The sequence below is a fragment of the Nerophis ophidion genome, linkage group LG01 (genome assembly GCF_033978795.1).
Source record: "Nerophis ophidion isolate RoL-2023_Sa linkage group LG01, RoL_Noph_v1.0, whole genome shotgun sequence".
Lineage (NCBI taxonomy): Eukaryota > Metazoa > Chordata > Actinopteri > Syngnathiformes > Syngnathidae > Nerophis > Nerophis ophidion.
In genome coordinates, this window is record NC_084611.1 from 12,150,504 (window position 1) to 12,177,161 (window position 26,658).

The window sequence follows — 26,658 nt, forward strand, 5'->3', positions numbered from 1 at the left end:
AGGTTTGCAAACACAAAAAAATATTTTTTTACTCAATAAGACAGTAATGTTTTTAGAATTTGCAGATAATGTGATATAAAATGTATTCAAGTATAACTCCTAAACCAAACATGTCTAATAATGCCTGTGTGATTGTATCTTTGTGAGTTTTACTAGAAACATGCGCTTTTGTAAGGTTTGCAAACAGTTTTTTACTCAATATGACAGTAATGCTCTTAGAATTGGGAGATAATGCGATTAAAGCCATAAAAAATAGTTTACTCTATGACAGTAGTGTTTTTAGAATCCTGGTATAATGTGTTTGAAGCAATAAAAAAAATGTTTCAAGTATAATTCCTAAATCAAACATGCACTAATAACGCTTGTATTATTGTATATTTGTGCGTTTTACTACAAACATGTGCTTTTGTAAGGTTTGCATACACAAAAATTGTTTTTTACTCAATATGACTAATGTTCTTAGAACACGGAGACGATGTACTTGAAGCCATAAAACATTATTTCTAACTCAATTTGACAGTAATGTTCTTAGAATCCTGGGATAATGTGTTTGAAGCAATACAAAATGTCTTCAAGCATAACTCCTAAACCCAACATGCAATATGTCTAATAATGCCTGTATGATTGTATCTTTGTGAGTTTTACTAGAAAACATGTGCTTTTGTAAGGTTTGCAAACACAAAAAAGGTTTTTTTTTTACTCAATGACCTTAATGTTCTTAGAATTTGGAGATAATGCGATTGAAGCAATAAAAGATTATTCACTTATAAGTCTTAAATCAAACATGCAATATGTCTAATGATACCTGTATTATTGTATCTTTGAGAGCTTTGCTAGAAACATGTGCTTTTGTAAGGTTTGCAAACACACAAATGACAGCAATGGTCTTAGAATCCTGAGATAATGCGATTGAAGCAATAAAACATTCCTTCAAGTATAACTGCTAAACCTAACATGCAATATGTCTCATAATGCCTGTATTATTGTATCTTTGTGAGTTTTACTAGAAAACATGTGCCTTTGTAAGGTTTGCAAACACAAAAAAAATTGTTTTTTACTCAATACAACAATAATGTTCTTAGAATTTGGAGATAATGCGACTGAAGCAATAAAAACATTCTTCAAATATAACTCCTAAACCAAACATGCAATATGTCTAACAATACCTGTATTATTGTATCTTTGTGCATTGTTCTAGAACAATGTGCTTTTGTAAAGTTTGCAAACACACGTTTTTAATTAGTATAACAGTAATGTTCTTAGAATCCCGAGATAATGCAAAAAAATGTCTTCAAGCGTAACTCCTAAACCAAACACGTAATATGTCCATTAATGCCTGTATTATTGTATCTTTGTGAGTTTTACTAGAAACGTGCTTTTGTAAGGTTTGCAAACACAAAAATGTGTTTGTTTCTTCTCTTAGTCTATTTTTATGTACGACTTTATCTTTTGCTGCTTAGGACAAATATGCAACAAGTAATCAGTGCAGCAATCTGACAGACATCCAGTGTCTCCAGCTCCTATTTCATTCCCAATTAACATTATTATCATCATCTTGGTGTTAACCCCAAGGCACAAAAAGTGTTGTTGCACAATTGGAACATTCCTGTGGATTAAAAACTGTTGAACTCTACAAAAAAAAAAACACGGACGGGAAAAAACAACTGAACTTTATTTACCAACTCAACACAAACATAAGCTCCTTGTCCAGAATCACGACTTCCAAAACATGGCACTCAGCTGGCCTTTGGGAGGACTTAATTGTTGTTCTTGCACTGAACGCTGCGAAAGAAGTTCATTATCATTTAGTATTTTTCACTTTCTATGAAAAGCTGACATGTTCTAACGATAGATAGATATTCCTCTAATTCAGGGGGGTCAAACTCAAATACAGAGTGGGCCGAAAATTTAAACGGAACAAAAGCCGCGGGCCAAGGTTGAAGAAATTAACCTTTTAATAGGGACCCAAACAAGTTTTGCATTAAATATTGAACAAGCAAGGCTTATATAACTTTAGTGACATGCAAAATCCAGTTTCAAATATTAATAATTAAAAAATATCAATGGCCTATCAAATAAAATGTTAATAAAAATGTTGTGCCTTTTTTTCTATTTGCAATCTTCTGAGGTAAATATCAATTTTTTTTCCACAGGCTAATAAGAAATTTGAAAATAAAATAATAATGAATGAACCAAACATTCAAGCCTTGAAGTAGCAAGAGAAAAAGGCATGAATAAAACGTTAATTATTGGTCAGTTTGCTGGAAGTTTCCCGGAAGAGTTAGTGCTGCAAGGGGTTCTGGGTATTTGTTCTGTTGTGTTACGGTGCGGATGCTCACCCGAAATGTGTTTGTCATTCTAGTTTGGTGTGGGTTCACAGTGTGGCGCATATTTGTAACGGTGCTAAAGTTGTTTATACGGCCACCCTCAGTGTGACCTGTATGGCTGTTGACCGAGTATGCCTTGCATTCACTTGTGCGTGTAAAAGCCACAAATATTATGTGACACGCTGTTAGTATGGAGGAAAAGCGGACGTGACGACGGGTTGTAGAAAACGCTAAAGGCAGTGCCTTAAATGCACGCCCCCAATATAGTTGTCCGGTTGGAAATCGGTAGAAATTTGGGAGAATGGTTGCCCCGGGAGGGGCACTGAACTTCGGGAGTCTACCGGGAAAATTAGGAGGGTTGGCAAGTATGAGTATTAGCGGTGAATGCGGTGTTACAGCGGCACCGACGCTGTATAACACTGGCGGGCCAGCTCTAATGCTAAATTGATATTGCCTCAAGGGCCAAATTAAATTACACGGCGGGCCAGATTTGGCCCGCGGGCCAGAGTTTGACACCCATGCTCTAATTCAATCAGACTGAGCACAATCCTATCAATAATAATGGCATTAAAATATCAACAGGGCTTAAATAGTCTATTGTTAGCTGATAAGAACACAAGATGATAACGTGGGGCGGTTATAGCTCGGTTGGTAGAGCGTCCGTGCCAGCAACTTGAGGGTTGCAGGTTCGATTCCCGCTTCCGCCATCCTAGTCACTGCCGTTGTGTCCTTGGGCAAGACACTTTACCCACCTGCTCCCGGTGCCACCCACACTGGTTTCAATGTAACTTAGATATTGGGTTTCACTATGTAAAAGTGCTTTGAGTCACTAGAGAAAAGCGCTATATAAATATAATTCACATCTCATCACACATAACAAAATTGGTGGGGATCTGCACTTATAAATATCATTCATTCATTCATTCTTCCGTGTGTTCTTTACCTGCAGGAAGTTTTTCAGTCTGGAGACTGATCCCATCTGTCCACTGCTTGTGACGGCTTCAATCCTGGTCACACACACACACACACACACACACACACACACGGGTCATTATACACACACACACACACACAATATACAATTAAGGACCGTCCCAACAGGTGGGTGGGGGTTTACCTGGCCATGTATTGCTCTTTTAAAAGCAGAAGCAGCTTCCAAAACTGACCCTGATAGGTTTTCAACAATGCGTGACCACAAACCTGAAAAAGAAGTACAAATAATAAATGTTACTTTTTTTTTTTTACACTTCCAGTACATTTTTTTCCTCGACAGAGACTGACAGGTTCCTTTAGCGGCCGAGATGGGAAAATGATTCGGCGGTTGATGGCAGAAACTGGTTTTACTTTATCAATCAATCAATCAATGTTTACTTATATAGCCCTAAATCACTAGTGTCTCAAAGGGCTGCACAAACCACCACGACATCCTCGGTAGGCCCACATAAGGGGAAGGAAAACTCACACCCAGTGGGACGTCGGTGACAATGATGACTATGAGAACCTTGGAGAGGAGGAAAGCAATGGATGTCGAGCGGGTCTAACATGATACTGTGAAAGTTCAATCCACAATGGATCCAACACAGTCGCGAGAGTCCAGTCCAAAGCGGATCCAACACAGCAGCGAGAGTCCCGTTCACAGCGGAGCCAGCAGGAAACCATCCCAAGCGGAGGCGGATCAGCATCGCAGAGATGTCCCCAGCCGATACACAGGCAAGCAGTACATGGCCACCGGATCGGACCGGACCCCCTCCACAAAGGAGAGTGGGACATAGAAGAAAAAGAAAAGAAACGGCAGATCAACTGGTCTAAAAAGGGAGTCTATTTAAAGGCTAGAGTATACAAATGAGTTTTAAGGTGAGACTTAAATGCTTCTACTGAGGTGGCATCTCGAACTGTTACCGGGAGGGCATTCCAGAGTACTGGAGCCCGAACGGAAAACGCTCTATAGCCCGCAGACTTTTTTTGGGCTTTGGGAATCACTAACAAGCCGGAGTCCTTTGAACGCAGATTTCTTGCCGGGACATATGGTACAATACAATCGGCAAGATAGGATGGAGCTAGACCGTGTAGTATTTTATACGTAAGTAGTAAAACCTTAAAGTCACACTTTAGGGATGCATTGATATGAACATTTCTTATCAGGGTTATTTTCACCAAAATCAGAATCAGAATCACTTTTATTTGTCCGTTCCAACATGTAGAAGACACATCAGAACTGAAATTACATTTTCGGCACAGTCCCGCTAAGAGCAGACACACGTTACGGGGGGGGGGGGGGGGGGGGGGGGGGGGGGGGGACAAGACGAGACCGCCGACGGATCAGCCGGTTACAGCGCTCCTTAAAAAGATAAGAAAAGGGTGACATTAGGAAAGGGGGGAGTAAAAAAAATATCAGTCCAAGGCTAGACCCTCAGCAGAGGTCTAGTCTGAGTCCAAGGAAAAAACCTCACGTAGCATGGCACACATTAAACATACATATATCACACCAACTTGCAACAGAGGGAGGGGTGGGTTTGCGCAGGCCCGCTGTTCGCTCTGTAGCGCCGCTCAGCCTTTTCACAACCCCATAGGAAATAAGCGGTGGTGAAGGTGTTGATTTAAGGGTCGGGGTCATGTGTGTTCGTATATGCCTAATTAACTCGGGAGAGGTGAAGTGTTTTTTGTATGGCTGAGGCCGATAAAAAGTTCGGCTACAGATGTTGTTGACAAAAAGGAAGGTCAAAAGCGTCCATCTTTGAGGAGTCTTCGGGGGATTTTCTTCAGAGCAGCCTGCTCCCATGCCAAGGCCATTCAAGGAGTCCAAATCGTAGATAAAAAGTTGTTTTCCTTCGAGAAGACAAAATATTGACTCGTCTTCTCTGCTTGTCCATGCTGGACCTCTTTTTTAGTTCCAATTAATTATTCCTTCTCTGCAAACTTTTCCAAGATGAGATCCATTTTGCCATTCAACTCAGAAATCGCACAAGTCCGTGTTCCCACAGCCCGACCCAATCCTTCCAGTGCGTTGAACAGCCGTTGGGCCCCTTGAGTGGCTGCCATCGTCTTCCGAATTTGTCGATACACCAGAGCAATGCCCCGTGATCACAGCTCCAAATAGGTAGATGTCTTCGACGTCCTCCATGGAAAGAGCTGAGAGGCACATGATCCTCCATGAGTTCCAGGAGCCCCCTCACGTTGGTTCCATCAGGGCAGCCAGGCTCCCCCGAACCGCTTTTTCTTGTCAAAAAGACTGTGTCAATTGCGTCAAGAGTCCAGCTGATCATATTCATATTGACATTTGGATTAGAGGACAGCGCAAAGAAAGAGGCTTTTTAAAAAAGTTCAGACAAAGAGAGCAAGCAGGGAAGGAGGGAAGGCTAGGATCACACAATATTGCTGAATATAATCAAATAATACTTTTATTAACCCAGTTTTCATAAAAAAAAAAATACCTTCTTTGCAGGAGAATAACTAAACATAATACTTTTGTTCTGTCTTGTTTGTCGACTTTATCAAGAATATATGTAAAACCCCGTTTGAGTTCATTTTGGAATCCTAAAGTGAGGTGCACTTCCTCTTTTAGACAGCGAGAGGCAGTATTGCCCAAGTTAGCAGTGCACTACAAGGAGTTCCTTTCAGGTCTAGTTTAAGCTAGTTCGGCACCTCCAAAGACATGCACCTGGGGATAGGTAGATTGGCAACACTAAATTGGCCCTAGTGTGTGAATGTTTGTCTGTTAGAGATGCGCGGTTTGCGGTCTCGTCCGCGGATAAACCAATGACGTCAAACGCACGCATCATCATACCGCAACGTTTTCAACAGGAAACTCCGCGGGAAATTTAAAATTGTAATTTAGTCAACTAAAAAGGCCGTATTGGCATGTGTTGCAATGTTAATATTTCATCATTGATGTATAAACTATCAGACTGCGTGGTCGGTAGTAGTGGGTCTCAGTAGGCCTTTAAACCACTCGTCGTCACCCGAGAAGACGTTACTGCTCGCCTTGACCAAACTTCCTTGACACTTACGAGGATTGAAAGAAGGAAAATCACGTCTTTACATCTGAGGGGGTGCACAAATGAAGCATTGGTCAGTTAAATGTTTTATTCTCATCTACAAATTATGTCTGCAGTTGTTTATATGGTGTGAAGATCATATTTTGTCTTAATTCTTACTTAAAGGGGAACATTATCACCAGACCTATGTAAGCGTCAATATATATCTTGATGGTGCAGAAAAAAGACCATCTATTTTTTTAACCGATTTCCGAACTCTAAATGGGTGAATTTTGGCCAATTAAACGCCTTTCTGTTTATCGCACTGGAAGCGATGACGTCAGAATGTGACGTCGCCGAGGTAATACACCCACCATTTTCATTTTCACATTACAAACACCGGGTCTCAACTCTGTTATTTTCCGGTTTTTTTGACTATTTTTTGGAACCTTGGAGACATCATGCCTCGACGGTGTGTTGTCGGAGGGTGTAACAACACTAACAGGGAGGGATTCAAGTTGCACCACTGGCCCGAAGATGCCAAAGTGTCTGCCGCCAGACCCCCATTGAATTGAGTTTCTCCACATTTTACCGGCGATGCTAAGGCAGACATGGCACAGAGATGTATGGATAACCTGCAGATGCATTTGCAACGATAGTCAACGAAATCACAAAGGTGAGTTTTGTTGATGTTGACTGCCAGCTAATCGATGCTAACATGCTACGCTAATCGATGCTAACATGCTATTTACCGGCGGTGCTAAAGCAGACATGGCACAGAGATGTATGGATAACCTGCAGATGCATTTGCAACTATATTACGTTTCCTTCCACCCACATTTAATGCGAAACAAACACTTACCAATCGACGGATTTAAGTTGCTCCAGTGTCAAAAGATGCGAAAGTCCTGATCGTTTGGTCCGCACATTTTACCAGCGATGCTAACCCAGCTATTCGGCCATGCTATGGCTATGAATAGCGTCAATAGCTATTCGCTCAATAGCTTCAGTTTCTTCTTCAATACTTTCATACTCCGACCATCTGTTTCAATACATGGGTAATCTGTTGAATCGCTTAAATCGCTGAAATCCAAGTTTGAATCCGAGCTAATGTCACTATATCTTGCTGTGTTTGTTTACATTGGCAGCACTGTATGACGTCACAGGGAAATGGCCAGTGTCTTCGCAGAGAGCGAAAATAAGGCACTTTGAAGCTTTATTTAGGGATATTCCGAGACCGGTAAAATATTGAAAAAAACTTCAAAAAATACAACAAGCCACTGGGAACTGATTTTTATTGTTTGTAACCCTTTTGAAATTGTGACAATGTTCCCCTTTAAAGATGTCATTGAATCATTGACAATATTTAGCATATGCTGGTGAGATTTATTTCAATAATTTACAAGGCGGTTAAATGTGCAACATCCATTTTTGATAGGTGCAACTAAAAGTACAGAAACACTAAAAAAAAATTAAAAAAAATGTGTCGATAAAATCTTTGAACAAAGAGAAAAGCTGTCACCTCTTACTCGCTACCGCCCCTGATGCTACATGCTGGTGTAACGCAAATGTCAAAAACATACTTTTGCGGAGACTATTAGGCTCTTGCTCTTTATTACTCTTTTCCTAGTCACGTGACCGCCGCGGTCCAATCAGCTGTGCTTATAAGCCGGTAGCAGGAAGTGGCCAGTAAACAGGACGTGAGGGGAAACAGATTGTATTTCTGCTCGAGAGCCAATTTTGTTGCTATTGACTTGTGTGTGACTGTAGAAGTGGAGTTGGCCAGGCTTCTCTTTATGATGGCGAGCTAAGGAAAAAAACCTCTTGTCCAAGGATCGTTCTAAGGAGATTCCAGCCAGGAACCCCACCCCCTGTTCTGTCTGGACTGGTAGGACGCTCTCGAGCCAACTTCTACTCTTTCACTCTTAACCGCAGCACGTGGACTGTACTGCTTTACACTCCAAACCGTTCTCCAAGAACTCTATTATCTGAGCTGAGATTTAAACAAGATCCAGAGACCCTAAATAATTGATTTGGAATTTTATATATATATATATATATATATATATATTAACTGTTTTTCTTCAAAAAATGTTCACGTTGAAAGGCCATTCAACTCATTGTTGTGTATATATCTGCTGTCCATCACTAATTCTTTAAAGGGGAACATTATCACAATTTCAAAAGGGTTAAAAACAATAAAAATCAGTTCCCAGTGGCTTGTTGTATTTTTTTTCAAAATTTTACCGGTCCCGGAATATCCCTTAATAAAGCTTTAAAGTGCCTTATTTTCACTATCTTCGAAACCACTGTCCATTTCCCTGTGACGTCATACAGGGCTGCCAGTACAAACAACATGGCGGTTACCACAGCAAGATATAGCGACGTTAGCTCGGATTCAGACTCGGATTTCAGCGGCTTAAGCGATTCAACAGATTACGCATGTATTGAAACAGATGGCCGGAGTACGGAGGCAGATAGCGAAAACGAAATTGAAGCTATTGAGCGAATAGCTATTGACTATATTCGGCCATAGCGTGGGTGTACCTAATGAAGTGGCCCATAGCATGGCTGCCTTATTAGCATCGCCGGTAAAATGTGCGGACCAAACGATCAGGACTTTCGCATCTTGTGACACTGGAGCAACTTAAATCCGTCGATTGGTAAGTGTTTGTTTCGCATTAAATGTGGGTATCTAGTTTCAAATGTACATACAGCTAGCGTAAATAGCATGTTAGCATCGATTAGCATAGTATGTTAGCATCGATTAGCTGGCAGTCATGCCGTGACCAAATATGTCTGATTAGCACACAAGTTAACAACATCAACAAAACTCACCTTTGTGATTTCGTTGACTTAATCGTTGCAAATGCATCTGCAGGTTATCCATACATCTCTGTGCCATGTCTGTCTTAGCATCGCCGGTCAAATGTGGAGACACTCTGGCACATTCAATGGGGGTCTGGCGGCAGATTTCTTGCCAGTGGTGCAACTTGAATCCCTCCCTGTTAGTGTTGTTACACCCTCCGACAACATACCGACGAGGCATGATGTCTCCAAGGTTCCAAAAAAATAGTCGAAAAAACGGAAAATAATAGAGCTGAGACCCGGTGTTTGTAATGTGAAAATGAATATGGCGGGTGTGTTACCTCGGTGACGTCACGTTCTGACGTCATCGCTAAAAGACCGATAAACAGAAAGGCGTTTAAATTTGCCAAAATTCACCCATTTAGAGTTCGGAAATCGGTTAAAAAAATACATGGTCTTTTTTTCTGCAACATCAAGGTATATATTGACGCTTGCATAGATTTGGTGATAATGTTCTCCTTTAATACTCGGTGCCAACCAAACTGCAATTCAAGCTCTGCCTTCTCTCTCCGAGTCGAAACTCTAGTTTTCTGTTCCTAGCCCATAACACCCTATATACTTGACATTGATTTGTAGCACGTATAGGATACACTAGCCAGTTGGCAGAGCTAGCTGCTACTCTTTTTGTGGCTATCTTTACTGCCTCTTTGATCGCGAGCTTAATATAACAAATTCACAAAGTATTTTTAATACAGTCACCAAAACGCAACATTTGTTAACTAACCAATGCTATTTTACTACGCGAACGTTACAACACAAGCGGGTGTTTCTTTGCGCAAAAGCCGTTTTTTGGCACCAGTGTCAATTAGGGGTGCAACGGTACAGAAAAATTTCGGTTCGGTACGTACCTCGGTTTAGAGGTCACGACTCGGTTCATTTTCGGTACAGTAAGAAAACAACAAAATATAAATTTTGGGGTTATTTATTTACCAAATTTGTAAACAATGGCTTTATCCTTTTAACATGGGAAACACTATAAAAATTCGGCCCACGTTAATCAATATTAAACTGCCTCAAGTGGTTGCTCAGATTAAATAAAATGACAAAGTGCAACATAAAAAAGTTTCAAGTCAACTCATCATGCTTAATTTAATACAGAATTTGGGAGGCTTGTAGTTGATTTTTGTTATGTAAATGTTATATTTTTATCAACATGTGATAGCAGGGACCCTGCCATTCAAAACTAGGCTGCTACATTACTAATGATTCATGTAACTATAGCTGAAAAAAATAGTACAATAGCAATAGGAGTGACTATTCATCCCTGAACACCATGGAGTTCATGTAGGCTTAATGATGCACTTACATTATTATATCAACTATCAGACTCTTCATTTAACATTAAGGCCTTTTTTGCTGTTTCAACATAAAAACAGGTAAAGGGAAATAACAGACAGACTTTGCTGTCTATAAGACACACACACACACACACACACACACACACACACACACACAGCAATATGAGCTAAAGGCCTACTGAAACCCACTACTACCGACCACGCAGTCTGATAGTTTATATATCGATGAAATATTAACATTGCAACACATGCCAATACGGCCGGTTTAGTTTACTAAATTGCAATTTAAAATTTCGCGCGGAAGTATCGTGCTAAAACGTCGCGGTATAATGAAGCGTGCGCATGACGTCACGCATTGTAGAGGACATTTTGTCCCAGCACCGTTCACAGCTATAAGTCGTCTGTTTTCATCACATAATTCCAAAGTATTCTGGACATCTGTGTTGCTGAATCTTGTGCAATTTGTTCAATGAATAATGGAGACGTCAAAGAAGAAAGCTGTAGGTGGGAAGCGGCGTATTGCGGGCGCCTTTAGCAACACAAACACAGCCAGTGTTTCATTGTTTACATTCCCGAAAGATGACAGTAAACCTTTACTACGGAACAGAGCGGTCAAGCGAACACGGTTATATTGGACCACACACACACACACACAAAGTACAGTGTATTATGCAGCGATCATTTCGAAAGATCGTGTTTCAAAGAGGGTCCCTTGCGAAGGCCAGAGATGGGCATCGCCACCACCCGTCGGCTGGTGCTGAAGAAAGGGGCGGGGCCGACGTTCAGGTTGTACAGGTACGACCATATAATCTCACTAAAACACTACTAATACAATAAGCAGATAAGGGATTTTCCAGAATTATCCTGGTAAATTTGTCTAATAACATCTGAATCGCTCCCACTGTATAGTCTTTTTTTTTTTTTTTTCCTAGTCCTTCACTCTCACTTTCCTCCTCCACAAATCTTTCATCCTCGCTCAAATTAATGGGGAAATCGTCGCTTTCTCGGTCCGAATCGCTCTCGCTGCTGGTGGCCATGATTGTAAACAATGTTCAGATGTGAGGACCTCCACAACCCGTGACGTCACGCGCACATCGTCTGCTACGTCCGGTACAGGCAAGGCTTTTTTATTAGCGACCAAAAGTTGAAAACTTTATAGTCGATGTTCTCTACTAAATCCTTTCAGGAAAAATATGGCAATATCGCGAAATGATTAAGTACGACACATAGAATGGACCTGCTATCTCCGTTTAAATAAGAAAATCTCATTTCAGTAGGCCTTAATGTTACGCTAAAAGCTAATTAGCCTCTACCTCAAGCCAGGACTGCGAGCGAGCTGAGCTGTAGTTTAAGTTTCTAGAAGGTCAAAGGGCTCATAATGATGTTACTAGTAGTTGACTGGGAGGAATTTATTATCATTTGGGGAGAGTCCGCTGCCTTATGTTCACCTGCTAAACACCTATCTCAGGGGTAAGGAACCTATGGCTCTAGAGCCAGATGTGGCTCTTTTGATGACTTCATCTGGCTGACATTGCTTAACACAAGGCTGTCCAAAGTGCGGCCCGCGTGTCATTTTTTAACGGCCCCACGGCACATTTTAAGAATACAATTTAAAAAAAATTAAAAACATAAAAAGTGGTATAAAAGAGCAAACAGGTGAAATGTAACAAGAAATTGTTGCAATGTTTACTCTTATAACACAAAGCTGCCATGCAGGCGGTTTCTTTCTTTAAAAAAGAATAATGAATCAAAATCAATGTCATTTTCAATTATTGACCTATACAAGGCTTCGATTACATCACATTAAATATTCCACTTTGAGATATTTTTGTGGTAAAATGTTGCATATTTTGTGTTTTACCATATAAAAAAACGGAGCTGTTTTTTTTTTGAAGGGCCTAAAACAAACAAACAAAACATAAACAACAATAAAACTTAAAATTGACGGATATATCTGAAGTTGATCTCGAGATTATTGTGCAAAAAGTAAACAGTAAAAAAAATGTATGATTTATTTTTTAACACTTTAATAAGTAGGACACTTTTGGATCCCTAATTATTTTAGTGTGATTTTTTTTTTAAGTGTCATTGCTCAAACAATAATAATGAATCAAAATCCAAAATTAAGGCTCCAATTATTATACAATCTCAAATATCGCACCTAAACAAGTTATTGGGTGAAAATATTGCATATTTTGTGTTTTTTCCATTTTTTTTTTTCTAATGTTGATCTAGAGATTTAAAACTTGCATAATAATAAAAATTATAATACTGAATAATGACACATTTTTAATATTTTTTTTTACCAAAACCCTTTGGGGTCCCCGGGATCATAACTGAGTGGAGGCCTAAATGTATATTTTTTATACATATATTGTATTGTTTTTTTTAAATATGAAAATGGCCCCCGCTTGCTCTGATTTTTCAGTGTGCGGCCCTCAGTGGAAAAAGTTTGGACACCCCTGGCTTAACACGATAATTATGAATAATTCCGCTAGTAAGCACAGAGATAAAAATAACATTCAAAATACAAAACATTCTCATGCATTTTATCCATCCATCCGTTTTCTACCAGACTTGTTCAAGAAGTCGCATTAATGTTAAGAAGTATTTGATTTATTATTGGTTAACTTCAGAATAAGAATGTTATTAAAACAAATAAAAGATTTATTATACTCTAAACATGTTGGTCGTACTTAAAAATGCACACATTTAGTTGTATTCAGTGTTAAAAAAAAATATTATATGGCTCTCACGGAAATACATTTTTAAATATTTGGCTTTCATGGCTCTCTCAGCCCAAAAGGTTCCCGACCCCTGACCTATCTGCTCGACGCTGAAGCATTGACTACATGCGCTCTGAATACGCACTGCTGATTGGCTGTTACCGCTGTATATGTAACCAATCAGATGGTTGTGTGTGTGTGGGACAATGCTGGGTGCTGAGACAGAGGCAGAAAGCAGAGCAGCTTGTTAAGACTTTAGCTTGGAAACTCGTTCGGTACACCTATGAACCGAACCGAAACGGTTCAATACAAATACACGTACCGTTACACCCCTAGTGTCAATTCAAATCTGTTCAAAGTAAGACTCACCTCGAGGAAGTCGAACAGCAGCGTCGCCGTGATGTCAGCAATGGGCTCCATGTTCAGCATCTGTGCCAACCAGTGCCAGCCGTGGTTCAGACCGTGAGGGGACGCCTGACACAACGACAAGAAGTTTAGTATTCTGCTGCACCGATGGACACGTTTTTGAAAGAGCAACAACACACAAAATGGATTCCAAATGTGAGGAATTCAAAAGGGTCCTTACCCCCTGCTTGTAGTCAAAGGGCCACCTCAGCTGGATCACAGCTGCGTAGAAGCGGATCATGCCAGACATACTTTTGAGAAAACTGTCCTGACCTTCGACTCCGGAGTCGTCCACTCGGTAACCAAGAATTCTGTCGGGTGAAAAGGGGACTTTGAAAATTGTCCTCCAGGTTGCATACTTGCCAACCTTGAGACCACCGAATACGTGTGTGTGTGTGTATATATATATATATATATATATATATATACACAAACCCCGTTTCCATATGAGTTGGGAAATTGTGTTAGATGTAAATATAAACGGAATACAATGATTTGCAAATCCTTTTCAACCCATATTCAGTTGAATATGCTACAAAGACAACATATTTGATGTTCAAACTGATAAACTTTGGTTTTTTTTGCTAATAATCATTATTAACTTTAGAATTTGATGCCAGCAACACGTGACAAAGAAGTTGGGAAAGGTGGCAATAAATACTGATAAAGTTGAGGAATGCTCATCAAACACTTATTTGGAACATCCCACAGGTGTGCAGGCTAATTGGGAACAGGTGGGTGCCATGATTGGGTATAAAAGCAGATTCCATGAAATGCTAAGTAATTAGCAAACAAGGATGGGGCGAGGGTCACCAGTTTGTAAGCAAATTGTCGAACAGTTTTAGAACACCTTTCTCAAAAAACTATTGCAAGGAATTTAGGGATTTTACCATCTATGGTCCGTATAATCATCAAAAGGTTCAGAGAATCTGGAGAAATCACTGCATGTAAGCCATGACATTACGGACCTTTGATCCCTCAGGCGGTACTGCATAAAAAACCGACATCAGTGTGTAAAGGATATCACTACATGGGCTCAGGAACACTTCATAAAACCACTGTCAGTAACTACAGTTGGTTGCTACATCTGTAAGTGCAAGTTAAAACTCTACTATGCAAAGCAAAACCCATTAATTAACAACACCCAGGAACGCCGCCGGCTTCGCTGGGCCCGAGCTCATCTAAGAAGGACTGATGCAAAGTGGAAAAGTGTTCTGTGGTCTGACGAGTCCACATTTCAAATTGTATTTGGAAACTGGACGTGGTGTCCCCCGGAACAAAGAGGAAAATAACCATCCGGATTGTTATAGGCGGAAAGTTCAAAAGCCAGCATCTGTGATGGTATGGGGGTGCATTAGTTCCCAAGGCATGGGTAACTTACACATCTGTGAAAGCACCATTAATGCTGAATGGTCCATACAGGTTTTGCAGCAACATATGTTGTCATCCAAGCAACGTTATCATGGACGCCCCTGCTTATTTAAGCAAAACAACAGCGTGGCTTCGTAGTAAAAGAGTGCGGGTACTTATCTGGCCCGCCTGCGGTCCAGACATGTCTCCCATCGAAAATGTGTGGTGCATTATGAAGCCTAAAATACTACAACGGAGACCCTGGACTGTTGAGCGACTAAAGCTCTGCATAAAACAAGAATGGGAAAGAATTCCACTTTCAAAGCTTCAGATAGTTTCCTCAGTTCCCAAAAGTTTATTGAGTGTTGTTAAAAGAAAATGTGATGTAAGACAGTGGTGAACATGCCCTTTCCCAACTACTTTGGCACGTGTTGCAGCCATGAAATTCTAAGTTAATTATTATTTGCAAAAAAAAAACAAAGTTTATGAGTTTGAACATCAAATATCTTGTCTTTGTAGTGCATTCAATTTGAATATGGGTTGAAAAGGATTTGCAAATCATTGTATTCCGTTTATATTTACATTTAACACAATTTCCCAACTCATATGGAAACGGGGTTTTTATTTAAAAGACACCTGAATTCGGCTAATAGTCGACAATAGGGAAAAGCTAACAAATCAGATTTGACTATTTGACTTAATCCTCTCCGAGTTCCACAGCTGATATGTTGGTCTCACCTCTGATATTCCTCCACAGACATGCCTTCCTTCATCACGGGATAATGTGGAACGGCGTACGGACATTTTTTGTGCAGGTGTCCGAGCATGAGTTCGCCCACTCGGGGGTGCAGCTCCCAGATACCCGACGCCACCACACCGATGGGGAAGGCCGCTTCGTGATGAGCCGCCACCTCCGCCTCCCCTTGTTTCTGCAACAAGAAAATCCTCAGCTGCCACCTTCTGGTCTTAACGGAGGATTCTGAGGGTGGAGTACTCACCACAAACTTCTCGGCCATTTTGTAACACACAAAGTCCAGGCCCTGTGGGTGCTGCGAGGTGGACACGGACTGGCCCCCACGCACCACTGCCTGGCCAGAGAGCAGCTTGGTGAGCGTTCCAAAGATTTCTTGTAGATGAGATCCAGAATTGAAGGAGATTTGACTGACGGGGATGGTGGAGGCTCTCTGGAGGTCCAACTTCACACTCCTCGTCTGCACACAGAGGAAGATTGACATAATGACTCCCAGGCTGTGCTCATCAACTTTACGTGCACAAACAAACCTGGTCGTCCTGTGAGGAGCTGAGCTGTTCTATTATTTGAGCGCACTGATCCAGAGACTCCTGCAAGTCCTTGTACCATTTCAACGTGCTGTCTTCAGCATTGTTCTGCAGCCCTGGAGAAGAACACGACAGTAAAACATTGGCAGAGTCATGTTACACAACTGAGACCAAAGCAGCAACAACGTACGGCATCTTTACTTCAACACAACTATGCACTTTGCAAGTGGACCGTAGTTAAACGCAAAGAAAAGGCTCCCTCTTGCTTTCAATTAGGAAAGTGAATGTGGGAATTGATTGATACTTTTATCAGTAGATTGCACAGTTCAGTACATATTCCGTACAATTGACCACTAAATGGTAACACCAGAGTAAGTTTTTCAACTTGTTTAAGTCGGGGTCCACGTTAATCAATCCATGGTACAAATATATACTATCAACATAATACAGTCATCACACAAGTTAATCATCATAGTATGTACATTGAATTATTTACATTATTTACAATCCGGGGGGTGGGGTGAGGAGCTTTGGTTGATATCAGTACTTCAGTCATCAACAATTGTATCAACAGAGAAATGTGGACATTGAAACAGTGTAGGTCTTATTTAGTAGGATATGTACAGCCAGCAGAGAACATAGTGAGTTCACATAGCATAAGAACAAGTATATACATTAGAAGTACATTTGAGTTGTTTATAATCCGGGGAGATGGGATGTGGATGGAGGAGGGTATTAGTAAAGTGTTGAAGTTGCCTGGAGGTGTTGTTTTGGAGCGGTTTTGAAGGAATATAGAGATGCACTTACTTTTATACCTGTTGGGAGTGCATTCCACATTGATGTGGCATAGAAAGAGAATGAGTTAAGACCTTTGTTAGATCGAAATCTGGGTTTAACGTGGTTTGTGGAGCTCCCCCTGGTGTTGTGGTTATGGCGGTCATTTACGCTAAGGAAGTAGTTTGACATGTACTTCGGTATCAAGGAGGTGTAGCGGATTTTATAGACTAGGCTCAGTGCAAGTTGTTTGACTCTGTCCTCCACCCTGAGCCAGCCCACTTTGGAGAAGTGGGTTGGATTGAGGTGTGATCTGGGGTGGAGGTCTAAAAGTAACCGGATTAGCTTATTCTGGGATGTTTGGAGTCTAGATTTGAGGGTTTTGGAGGTGCTGGGGTACCAGGAGGTAATACATTTCATGCCATCTCATGTGTGCTGCTCTGACAATAAAGTTCCTAGAAAGTGAATGTGTGTTTTTTCTTTTACTTTTTCAAATTTTCTTGCAATCAGACCATATTTTCGGTATATTAGATGGAATCTTTACCTGACATGTTTCGACTCATCTGCAGTCTTCTTCAGAAGGGTCACCTGACCCCTGTGACCTGTTGGCTATCAGCTGTTCTTATAGGCGTGGCCAACCACGTTTTTGAACATGAAAATCCACCGCAAAGATGACGGCAGTCAAAACATTACTGTTCATCGAAAACCGAAACATACCGACCAATATTAACTCTGGACCTCCGAACATCCCACAGCACACAAACTATCAGTCGTAAGAAACCTCTATGAACGAGCCAACATCATAACAACAAAGAAAAAAATAACAGAAACACTTCAAAAAAATGCACTTAAAAACTGCCAATAACCAACAGCAAACAAAAAAGGAGAAACAAGTAAAAAACAAAACAAAGAAAAACCTGAAATAAAGAAAAAAGAATTCAGAACCTTACTGTACATTAGGGGAATAACTAAACAAATACAGTGGGTCAAGAAAAAACACCAAATAAAACAAAACAGTTAAACCTCACACAAAAACAAGAGTTACTTGTACAGCCAAAAGACAAGAAATGCTATATCATTTACAAAATCCCGTGTAAATCTAGCAAAAAAAAAAAAAAAAAAAAACATATCTGGGAGACACGGGGAGGACATTCAACACAAGGAAGAAAGAACTTTAGAAAGAATGCCAAAAAGAGACAACTGGAAGGTTTTACAAGAATCCCATCCATCCATCTTCGTCCGCTTATCCGACGTTGGGTCACGGGGGCTGCAGCCTAAGCCCAGACTTCCCTCTCCCCAGTCATTTCGTCTAGCTCTTCCCGGAGGATCCCGAGGCGTTACCAGGCCAGCCGGGAGACAGTTTTCCCAACGTGTCCTCGTACTGGTCGGACGTGCCCTAAACATATTCCTAGGGAGGCGTTCGGGTGGCATCCTGACCAGATGCCCGAACCACCTCATCTGGCTCCTCTCGATGTGAAGGAGCAGCGGCTTTTCTTTGAGTTCCTCCCGGATGGCAGAGCTTCTTACCCTATCGCTAAAGGAGAGCCCTGCCACCTGGCGGAGGAAACTCATTTCGGCCGCTTGTTCCCGGGATTTTGTCCTTTCGGTCATAACCCAAAGCTCATGACCATAGGTGAGGATGGGAACACAGACCCACAGGTAAATTGAGAGCTTTGCCTCCCGGCTCAGCTCCTTCTTCACCACAACGAATCGATACGGCGTCCGCATTACTGAAGACGCCGCACCGGTCCTCCTGTCAATCTCACGATCCACTCTTCCCTCACTCGAGAACAAGAATCTAAGTAATTCAATCAATCAATCAATGTTTATTTATATAGCCCCAAATCACAAATGTCTCAAAGGACTGCACAAATCATTACGACTACAACATCCTCGGAAGAACCCACAAAAGGGCAAGGAAAACTCACACCCAGTGGGCAGGGAGAATTCACATCCAGTGGGACGCCAGTGACAATGCTGACTATGAGAAACCTTGGAGAGGACCTTAGATGTGGGCAACCCCCCCCCCCTCTAGGGGACCGAAAGCAATGGATGTCGAGCGGGTCTAACATGATACTGTGAAAGTTCAATCCATAGTGGCTCCAACAGAGCCGCGAGAGTTCAGTTCAAGCGGATCCAAGACAGCAGCGAGAGTCCCGTCCACAGGAAACCATCTCAAGTGGATCAGCAGCGTAGAGATGCCCCCAACCGATACAGGCGAGCGGTCCATCCTGTGTCCCGACGAGCGGTCCATCCTGGGTCTCGACTCTGGACAGCCAGTACTTTATCCATGGTCATCGGACCGGACCCCCTCTACAAGGGAGGGGGGGACATAGGAGAAAGAAAAGAAGCGGCAGATCAACTGGTCTAAAAAGGAGGTCTATTTAAAGGCTAGAGTATACAGATGAGTTTTAAGGTGAGACTTAAATGCTTCTACTGAGGTAGCATCTCGAACTGTTACCGGGAGGGCATTCCAGAGTACTGGAGCCCGAACGGAAAACGCTCTATATATATTGAACTCCTCCACTTGGGGCAGGGTCTCCTCCCCAACCCGGAGATGGCACTCCACCCTGAACCGAGAACCACGGACTCAGACTTGGAGGTTCTGAAGAGGAAATCTTAAAATCAGCCATATCAGATCATTGCAAAACCAGGTAGACTTGACAGGTCTTCCTGGTTGACCACGCCTATAAGAACAGCTGATGGGCAACAGGTCACAATGGTCAGCTGACCCTTCTGAAGAAGACTGTGAAGTGAAGTGAATTACATTTATATAGCGCTTTTCTATAGTGACTCGAAGCGCTTTACATAGTGAAACCCAATATCTAAGTTACATTTAAACCAGTGTGGGTGGCACTGGGAGCAGGTGGGTAAAGTGTCTTGCCCAAGGACACAACGGCAGTGACTAGGATGGCGGAAGCGGGAATTGAACCTGCAACCCTCAAGTTGCTGGCACGGCCACTCTACCAACCGAGCTATAGCGCCCTGCAGATCACAGTCGAAACATGTCAGGAAAAGAGTCCATCTAACACAGTGGTTCTCAAATGGGGGTATGGGTACCCCTGGGGGTACTTGAAGGTATGCCAAGGGGTACGGGAGATTTTTTTTTTAATATTCTAAAAATGGCAACAATTCAAAAATCCTTCATAAATATATCTAATGAATAATACTTCAACAAAACATGAATGTAAGTTCATAAACTGTGAAAAGAAATGCAACAATGCCAATATTCAGTGTTGACAGCTAGATTGTTTGTGGACATGTTCCATAAATATTGTTTTTTTTTTGTGAAGAAATGTTTAGAATTAAGTTCATGAATCCATATGGATCTCTATTACAATCCCCAAAGAGGGCACTTTAAGTTGATGATTACTTCTATGTGTAGAAATCTTTATTTATAATTAAATCACTTGTTTATTTTTCAACAAGTTTTTTTGTTATTTTTATATCTTCTTTTCCAAATAGTTCAAGAAAGACCACTACAAATGAGCAATATTTCTGCACTATTATACAATTTAGAAAAATCAGAAACTGATGACATAGTGCTGTATTTGACTTCTTTATCTCTTTTTTTCAACCAAAAATGCTTTGCTCTGATTAGGGGGTACTTGAATTAAAAAATGTTCACAAGGGGTACATCACTGAAAAAAGGTTGAGAACCACTGATCTAATATACCGAACATATGGCCTGATGACAAGAACATTAAAAAACAGCATGTGAATAAGACATAATTAACCTTTTTGAGCAATGTGTGGGTTTTGTGTAAAAAAGAAGGACTTAGTCACATCTTTCTGAGGGTGGAAAATACTGAGTGCTAACCGTGCTTGTTTGTTTTCTCTTTGGCTGAAAGCTCTGCCTTCTTTTGTGCTTCCTGTTGAGTCGTCAGCAATGACAGCTTCCTACGGGATTCTTCCTCCTCCTTCTCCAGCTCCTTCTTCTTCATCTCCTCTTGAGCTGTGGCCGCTTCCTCCTGCATCGAGGAGATGAGCGCCCTCATTTCGTGGAGGGCACGCTCTGCCACGGTCATGTCTTCCGCGCTGGGATACTGTACCTGAAAACAAAAAAAAAATCAACAGATAAAATGAGCTGATAATAATCAGGGTTTAAGCCTCTTTGTGTTCGTCGTTGGTTTCTGCCGTGGCTTGTCCTGCAACGTGGCTCCTGAACCCCTACAGCGTGCGAGCATATTTGTGATGTCATGATACCGCGCACACAGCCTGGTGTGTAAAGGGAAAAAGTAACATGGCGCGGCAGAGTCACTGTTGTGGGCAGTAAACCTTGTTGTGTGGGCTTTTCTTTTACAGTGTCAGTTTGCAAAACTAAGATTCCACCAGAACGGAAAAAGAAGCGCTTCAACACAACAAATCTAATGAGTTTCTTTAAAATTCACCATAATAAAGATGCATGGAGGCCGTACGAAGCTGCTTGTGCTGCTAAGCCAAGAGCTAGTGTTAATAGCGGCGACCACAGCGCACGTAAAGCCACAGGAGAAGAGTTTAAAAGAAAATACCAGAGCAGGAAAGCACTTAAAGGCCTACTGAAATGAGATTTTCTTATTTAAAACGGGAATAGCAGGTCCATTCTATGTGTCATACTTGATCATTTCGCGATATTGCCATATTTTTGCTGAAAGGATTTAGTAGAGAACATCCACGATAAAGTTCGCAACTTTTGGTCGCTAATAAAAAAGCCTTGCCTTTACCGGAAGTATGTGCACGCGCACATACGTCACGAGTTGCAGGGCTCCACACATATTCACGTTGTTTATAATGGGAGCCACCAGCAGTAAGAGTAATTCGGACCGAGAAAGCGACAATTTCCCCATTAATTTGAGCGAGGATGAAAGATTTGTGAATTAGGATATTTATAGTGAAGGACTAGGAAAAAAATAAATAAATAAAAAAAAGCGACGGCTCCGGGCGGCGGCAGTGTGAGTGTTAAAGATGTAATTAGACACATTTACTAGGATAATTCTGGAAGATCCCTTATCTGCTTCTTGTTTTAATGGTGTTTTATTGAGATTGGAAAGACATACCTCTAGGTCGGATGGCTGCGGTGAACGCGCAGTGTCTCAGAGAGAAGCCGAGGAGCCAAGCTCACAGCTGACTTTTTGACAGCTGCTGCAGGACGACGAATAATCCAATGATGTCTCCGGTAAGATATATAACACCATTTTCCCATCCAAAAACATGCTGGTTGACGTAGAGAAAACATGTTCGCTTGACCGCTCTGCTTCACAACAAACAAAGAAACACCGGCTGTGTCTCGGTGCTAAAGACAGCTGCAATCCACCGCTTTCCACCAACAGGATTGGTCTTTATAGTCTCCATTATCAAACGAACAAATTGCAAAAGATTCAGCAACACAGATGTCCAAAATACTGTGTAATTATGCGATTAAAGCAGACAACTTCTAGCCGCTCGTGGTGCTGCGCTAATATTTCCTGACGGTCCGTGACGTCACGCGCACACGTCATCATTCCGAGACGTTTTCAACAAGAAACTCGCGGGAAATTTAAAATTGCAATTTAGTAAACTAAAAAGGCCGTATTGGCATGTGTTGCAGTGTTAATATTTTCATCATTGATATATAAGATATATTAGTGATTCCTAAAGCCCCAAAAAAAGTCTGCGGGCTATATAGCGTTTTCCGTTCGGGCTCCAGTACTCTGGAATGCCCTCCCGGTAACAGTTCGAGATGCCACCTCAGTAGAAGCATTTAAGTCTCACCTTAAAACTCATCTGTATACTCTAGCCTTTAAATAGACCTCTTTTTTAGACCAGTTGATCTGCCGCTTCTTTTCTTTTTTCTCCTATGTCCCCCCCTCCCTTGTGGAGGGGGTCCGGTCCGATGACCATGGATGAAGTACTGGCTGTCCAGAGTCGAGACCCAGGATGGACCGCTCGCCTGTGTATCGGTTGGGGACATCTCTACGCTGCTTATCCGCCTCCGCTTGGTATGGTTTCCTGTGGACGGGACTCTCGCTGCTGTCTTGGATCCGCTTTGAACTGAACTCTCGCGGCTGTGTTGGAGCCACTATGGATTGAACTTTCACAGTATCATGTTAGACCCGCTCGACATCCATTGCTTTCGGTCCCCTAGAGGGTGGGGGTTGCCCACATCTGAGGTCCTCTCCAAGGTTCCTCATAGTCATCATTGTCACTGGCGTCCCACTGGATGTGGATTCTCCCTGCCCACTGGGTGTGAGTTCTCCTTGCCCTTTTGTGTGTTCTTCCGAGGATGTCGTAGTCGTAATGGTTTGTACAGTCCTTTGAGACATTTGTTATTTATCAATCAATCAATCAATGTTTACTTATATAGCCCTAAATCACTAGTGTCTCAAAGGGCTGCACAAACCACTACAACATCCTCGGTAGGCCCACATAAGGGCAAGGAAAACTCACACCCAGTGGGACGTCGGTGACAATGAGAACCTTCGAGAGGAGCAAAGCAATGGATGTCGAGCGGGTCTAACATGATACTGTGAAAGTTCAATCCACAATGGATCCAACACAGTCGCGAGAGTCCAGTCCAAAGCGGATCCAACACAACAGCGAGAGTCCCGTCCACAGCGGAGCCAGCAGGAAACCATCCCAAGCGGAGGCGGATCAGCAGCGCAGAGATGTCCCCAGCCGATACACAGGCAAGCAGTACATGGCCACCGGATCGGACCGGACCCTCTCCACAAGGGAGAGTGGGACATAGGAGAAAAAGAAAAGAAACGGCAGATCAACTGGTCTAAAAAGGGAGTCTATTTAAAGGCTAGAGTATATTTAGGGCTATATAAATAAACATTGATTGATTGATATATAAACTATCAGACTGCGTGGTCGGTAGTAGTGGGTTTCAGTAGGCCTTTAATTTGTTCATTTGGAGGCACAGTTGAGTTAGTTACCTTTTAAGATATCTCAGTGGAAAAAAAATTCACATTATATTTGAATTAATTTCTGCAATTGAATGTAGCTTTCTCAGTATTGCCCTATTGTATTACTGTCAGGAAAAAATATATTTCTTCTTTTTGTCAAATCGACAAGAGATGTGACTCCACTTGTTCCATGTTGTTGCTAACTGCAACGCAGAATCTTATTGGCTCAGTCCCAATGGCTCCATTTATATATATGTCGTGTTTTGTTCATTTAATGAAATAATATACAGAAAGTTTGAGTAGGTTGTTGTCTATCAAGGAAATAGTTACAAAAGTTGAAATGTCAGTAAATTCCAGTTTATTTTTGCCTTACTCAATTTTTGCATTGGTCCGAATTATAGTAGAAAGTGTAAGAAGTGTAGGGTGGTATGGCGTAGTGGGTAGAGCGGCCATGCCAGAAACCTGAAGGTTGCAGGTTCGCTTCCCGCCTCTTGACATCCAAGTTGCTGCCGTTGTGTCCTAGGGCAGGACACTTCACCCTTGCCCCCGGTGCCGCTCACACTGGTGAATGAATGAGAGGTGGTGGTCGGATGGGCCGTCAGTCTACCCCAGGGCAGCTGTAGCTACAAATGTAGCTTACCACCACTACCAGGTGTGAATGAATGATGGGTTCCCACTTCTCTGTGAGCGCTTTGAGTATTTAATAATAGAAAAGCGCGATATAAAATCTAATCCAGTTGACATTATCCTTATCCCTACAATATTTAGTAATGTCTACATTTTGGGCAAAAGTGTAAACTGTTAATTTAATAAATTTTCACAAAATCCAGTGTAAATATTTATACGTACTGGTACTACAAATATCGATTATTGGTTGTAAAAGTACAGAAACTATCGGTTATTGGTATCGGTTCACGTTTATTATTGTGCATCCCTATAGCAGTCAGCGAGTAAGTTTGTCTGAATTTTTGGTTGACACAAAAAACAAAAACAGCAAAATAGGCATTATTACAAGAGAATAAATAAATGTTAATACTAATAACACAAATAATGATATCATTTGTCATGGACAACAAAAAGGCTGCTACTTTTTTAAAAGGGGAACATTATCACAATTTCAAAAGGGTTAAAAACAATAAAAATCAGTTCCCAGTGGCTTGTTGTATTTTTTGAAGTTTTTTTCAAAATTTTACCGGTCCCGGAATATCCCTAAATAAAGCTTTAAAGTGCCTTATTTTCGCTATCTTCGAAACCACTATCCATTTCCCTGTGACGTCATACAGGGCTGCCAATACAAACAACGTGGCGGTTACCACAGCAAGATATAGCGACATTAGCTCGGATTCAGACTCTGATTTCAGCGGCTTAAGCGATTCAACAGATTACGCATGCATTGAAACAGACGGTCGGAGTATGGAGGCAGATAGCGAAAACGAAATTGAAGAATAAATTGAAGCTATTGAGCGAATAGCTATTGACGCTATTCGGCCATAGCGTGGGTGTACCTAATGAAGTGGCCCATAGCATGGCTGCCTTATTAGCATCGCCGGTAAAATGTGCGGACCAAACGATCAGGACTTTCGCATCTTGTGACACTGGAGCAACTTAAATCCATCGATTGGTAAGTGTTTGTTTCGCATTAAATCATCGCTCATCCATGCGGACTGGACACTGGCCGAGAGTGGAGTCGGCTGTCCTGGTTGCTTTGTTGGGTCTGCTCCTGTCTCTGGCCATCCTCCCTCCACCCCAGCGGACAATGGCGTGGAACACCGCAGAGGCCACCACAGTGGATATGTTTCTTTTACTTTTTATTCATAGCTGTATGTAGAAGTGTCTGGTTGTATCTGCTGCTTTAATGTCTTTAGTGTCCTATGTGTTCTTTGATGTTTGATGTTTCCCTCTTACACACATGTAAGAGGGATGTGTACTATGGCTATGAGTTTCCAGTCAGATAAAAGTTTTTTCCCTTGGCCTCAGTCTGCACCCCCTCTCCAGGGCCCAGGCTAAGACCGATTTTTTTATTTTATCTTCTATTTTTTTCTCCCCCCCCTTGTTTACCTGTATCCCATCTTTTTTTGTAAGGGGCGCTGGAAGCCGGCAGACCCGTCAGCGATCCTGTTCTGTCTCCCTGTAATGTTTGTCTGATCTTGAATGGGATTGTGCTGAAAATTGTAATTTTCCTGAAGGAACTCTCCTGACGGAATAAATAAAGTACTATCTAATCTAATCTAAATGTGGGTATCTAGTTTCAAATGTACATACAGCTAGCGTAAATAGCATGTTAGCATCGATTAGCGTAGCATGTTAGCATCGATTAGCTGGCAGTCACGCCGTGACCAAATATGTCTGATTAGCACATAAGTCAACAACATCAACAAAAACTCACCTTTGTGATTTCGTTGACTTAATCGTTGCAAATGCATCTGCAGGTTATCCATACATCTCTGTGCCATGTCTGTCTTAGCATCGCCGGTCAAATGTGAAGACACTCTGGCACATTCAATGGGGGTCTGGCGGCAGATTTCTTGCCAGTGGTGCAACTTGAATCCCTCCCTGTTAGTGTTGTTACACCCTCCGACAACACACCGATGAGGCATGATGTCTCCAAGGTTCCAAAAAAATAGCCGAAAAAACGGAAAATAACAGAGCTGAGACCCGGTGTTTGTAATGTGAAAATGAATATGGCGGGTGTGTTACCTCGGTGACGTCACGTTCTGACGTCATCGCTAAAAGACCGATAAACAGAAAGGCGTTTAAATTGCCAAAATTCACCCATTTAGAGTTCGGAAATC

The 26,658-nt window shown here is 41.8% G+C and overlaps 1 protein-coding gene across 2 annotated transcripts in view; it reads right to left on the reverse strand.

Annotated features, from left to right (window-relative positions):
* Window positions 1–1,653: 1,653 nt before the first annotated feature.
* The window catches only part of gle1 (GLE1 RNA export mediator), a 56,646-nt gene continuing 31,641 nt past the window's right edge, over window positions 1,654–26,658 (reverse strand). For both annotated transcript variants that reach the window (XM_061896118.1, XM_061896128.1), the window contains 9 exons: window positions 20,821–21,052; window positions 16,230–16,342; window positions 15,947–16,159; window positions 15,687–15,877; window positions 13,780–13,909; window positions 13,563–13,667; window positions 3,445–3,527; window positions 3,271–3,334; window positions 1,654–1,782 (listed from right to left, as the gene is read on the reverse strand). In XM_061896118.1, the coding sequence (XP_061752102.1) occupies window positions 1,714–1,782; window positions 3,271–3,334; window positions 3,445–3,527; window positions 13,563–13,667; window positions 13,780–13,909; window positions 15,687–15,877; window positions 15,947–16,159; window positions 16,230–16,342; window positions 20,821–21,052 (1,200 nt within the window). In that variant the 3' untranslated portion in view covers window positions 1,654–1,713. The remainder of the gene's footprint in view (window positions 1,783–3,270; window positions 3,335–3,444; window positions 3,528–13,562; window positions 13,668–13,779; window positions 13,910–15,686; window positions 15,878–15,946; window positions 16,160–16,229; window positions 16,343–20,820; window positions 21,053–26,658) is intronic.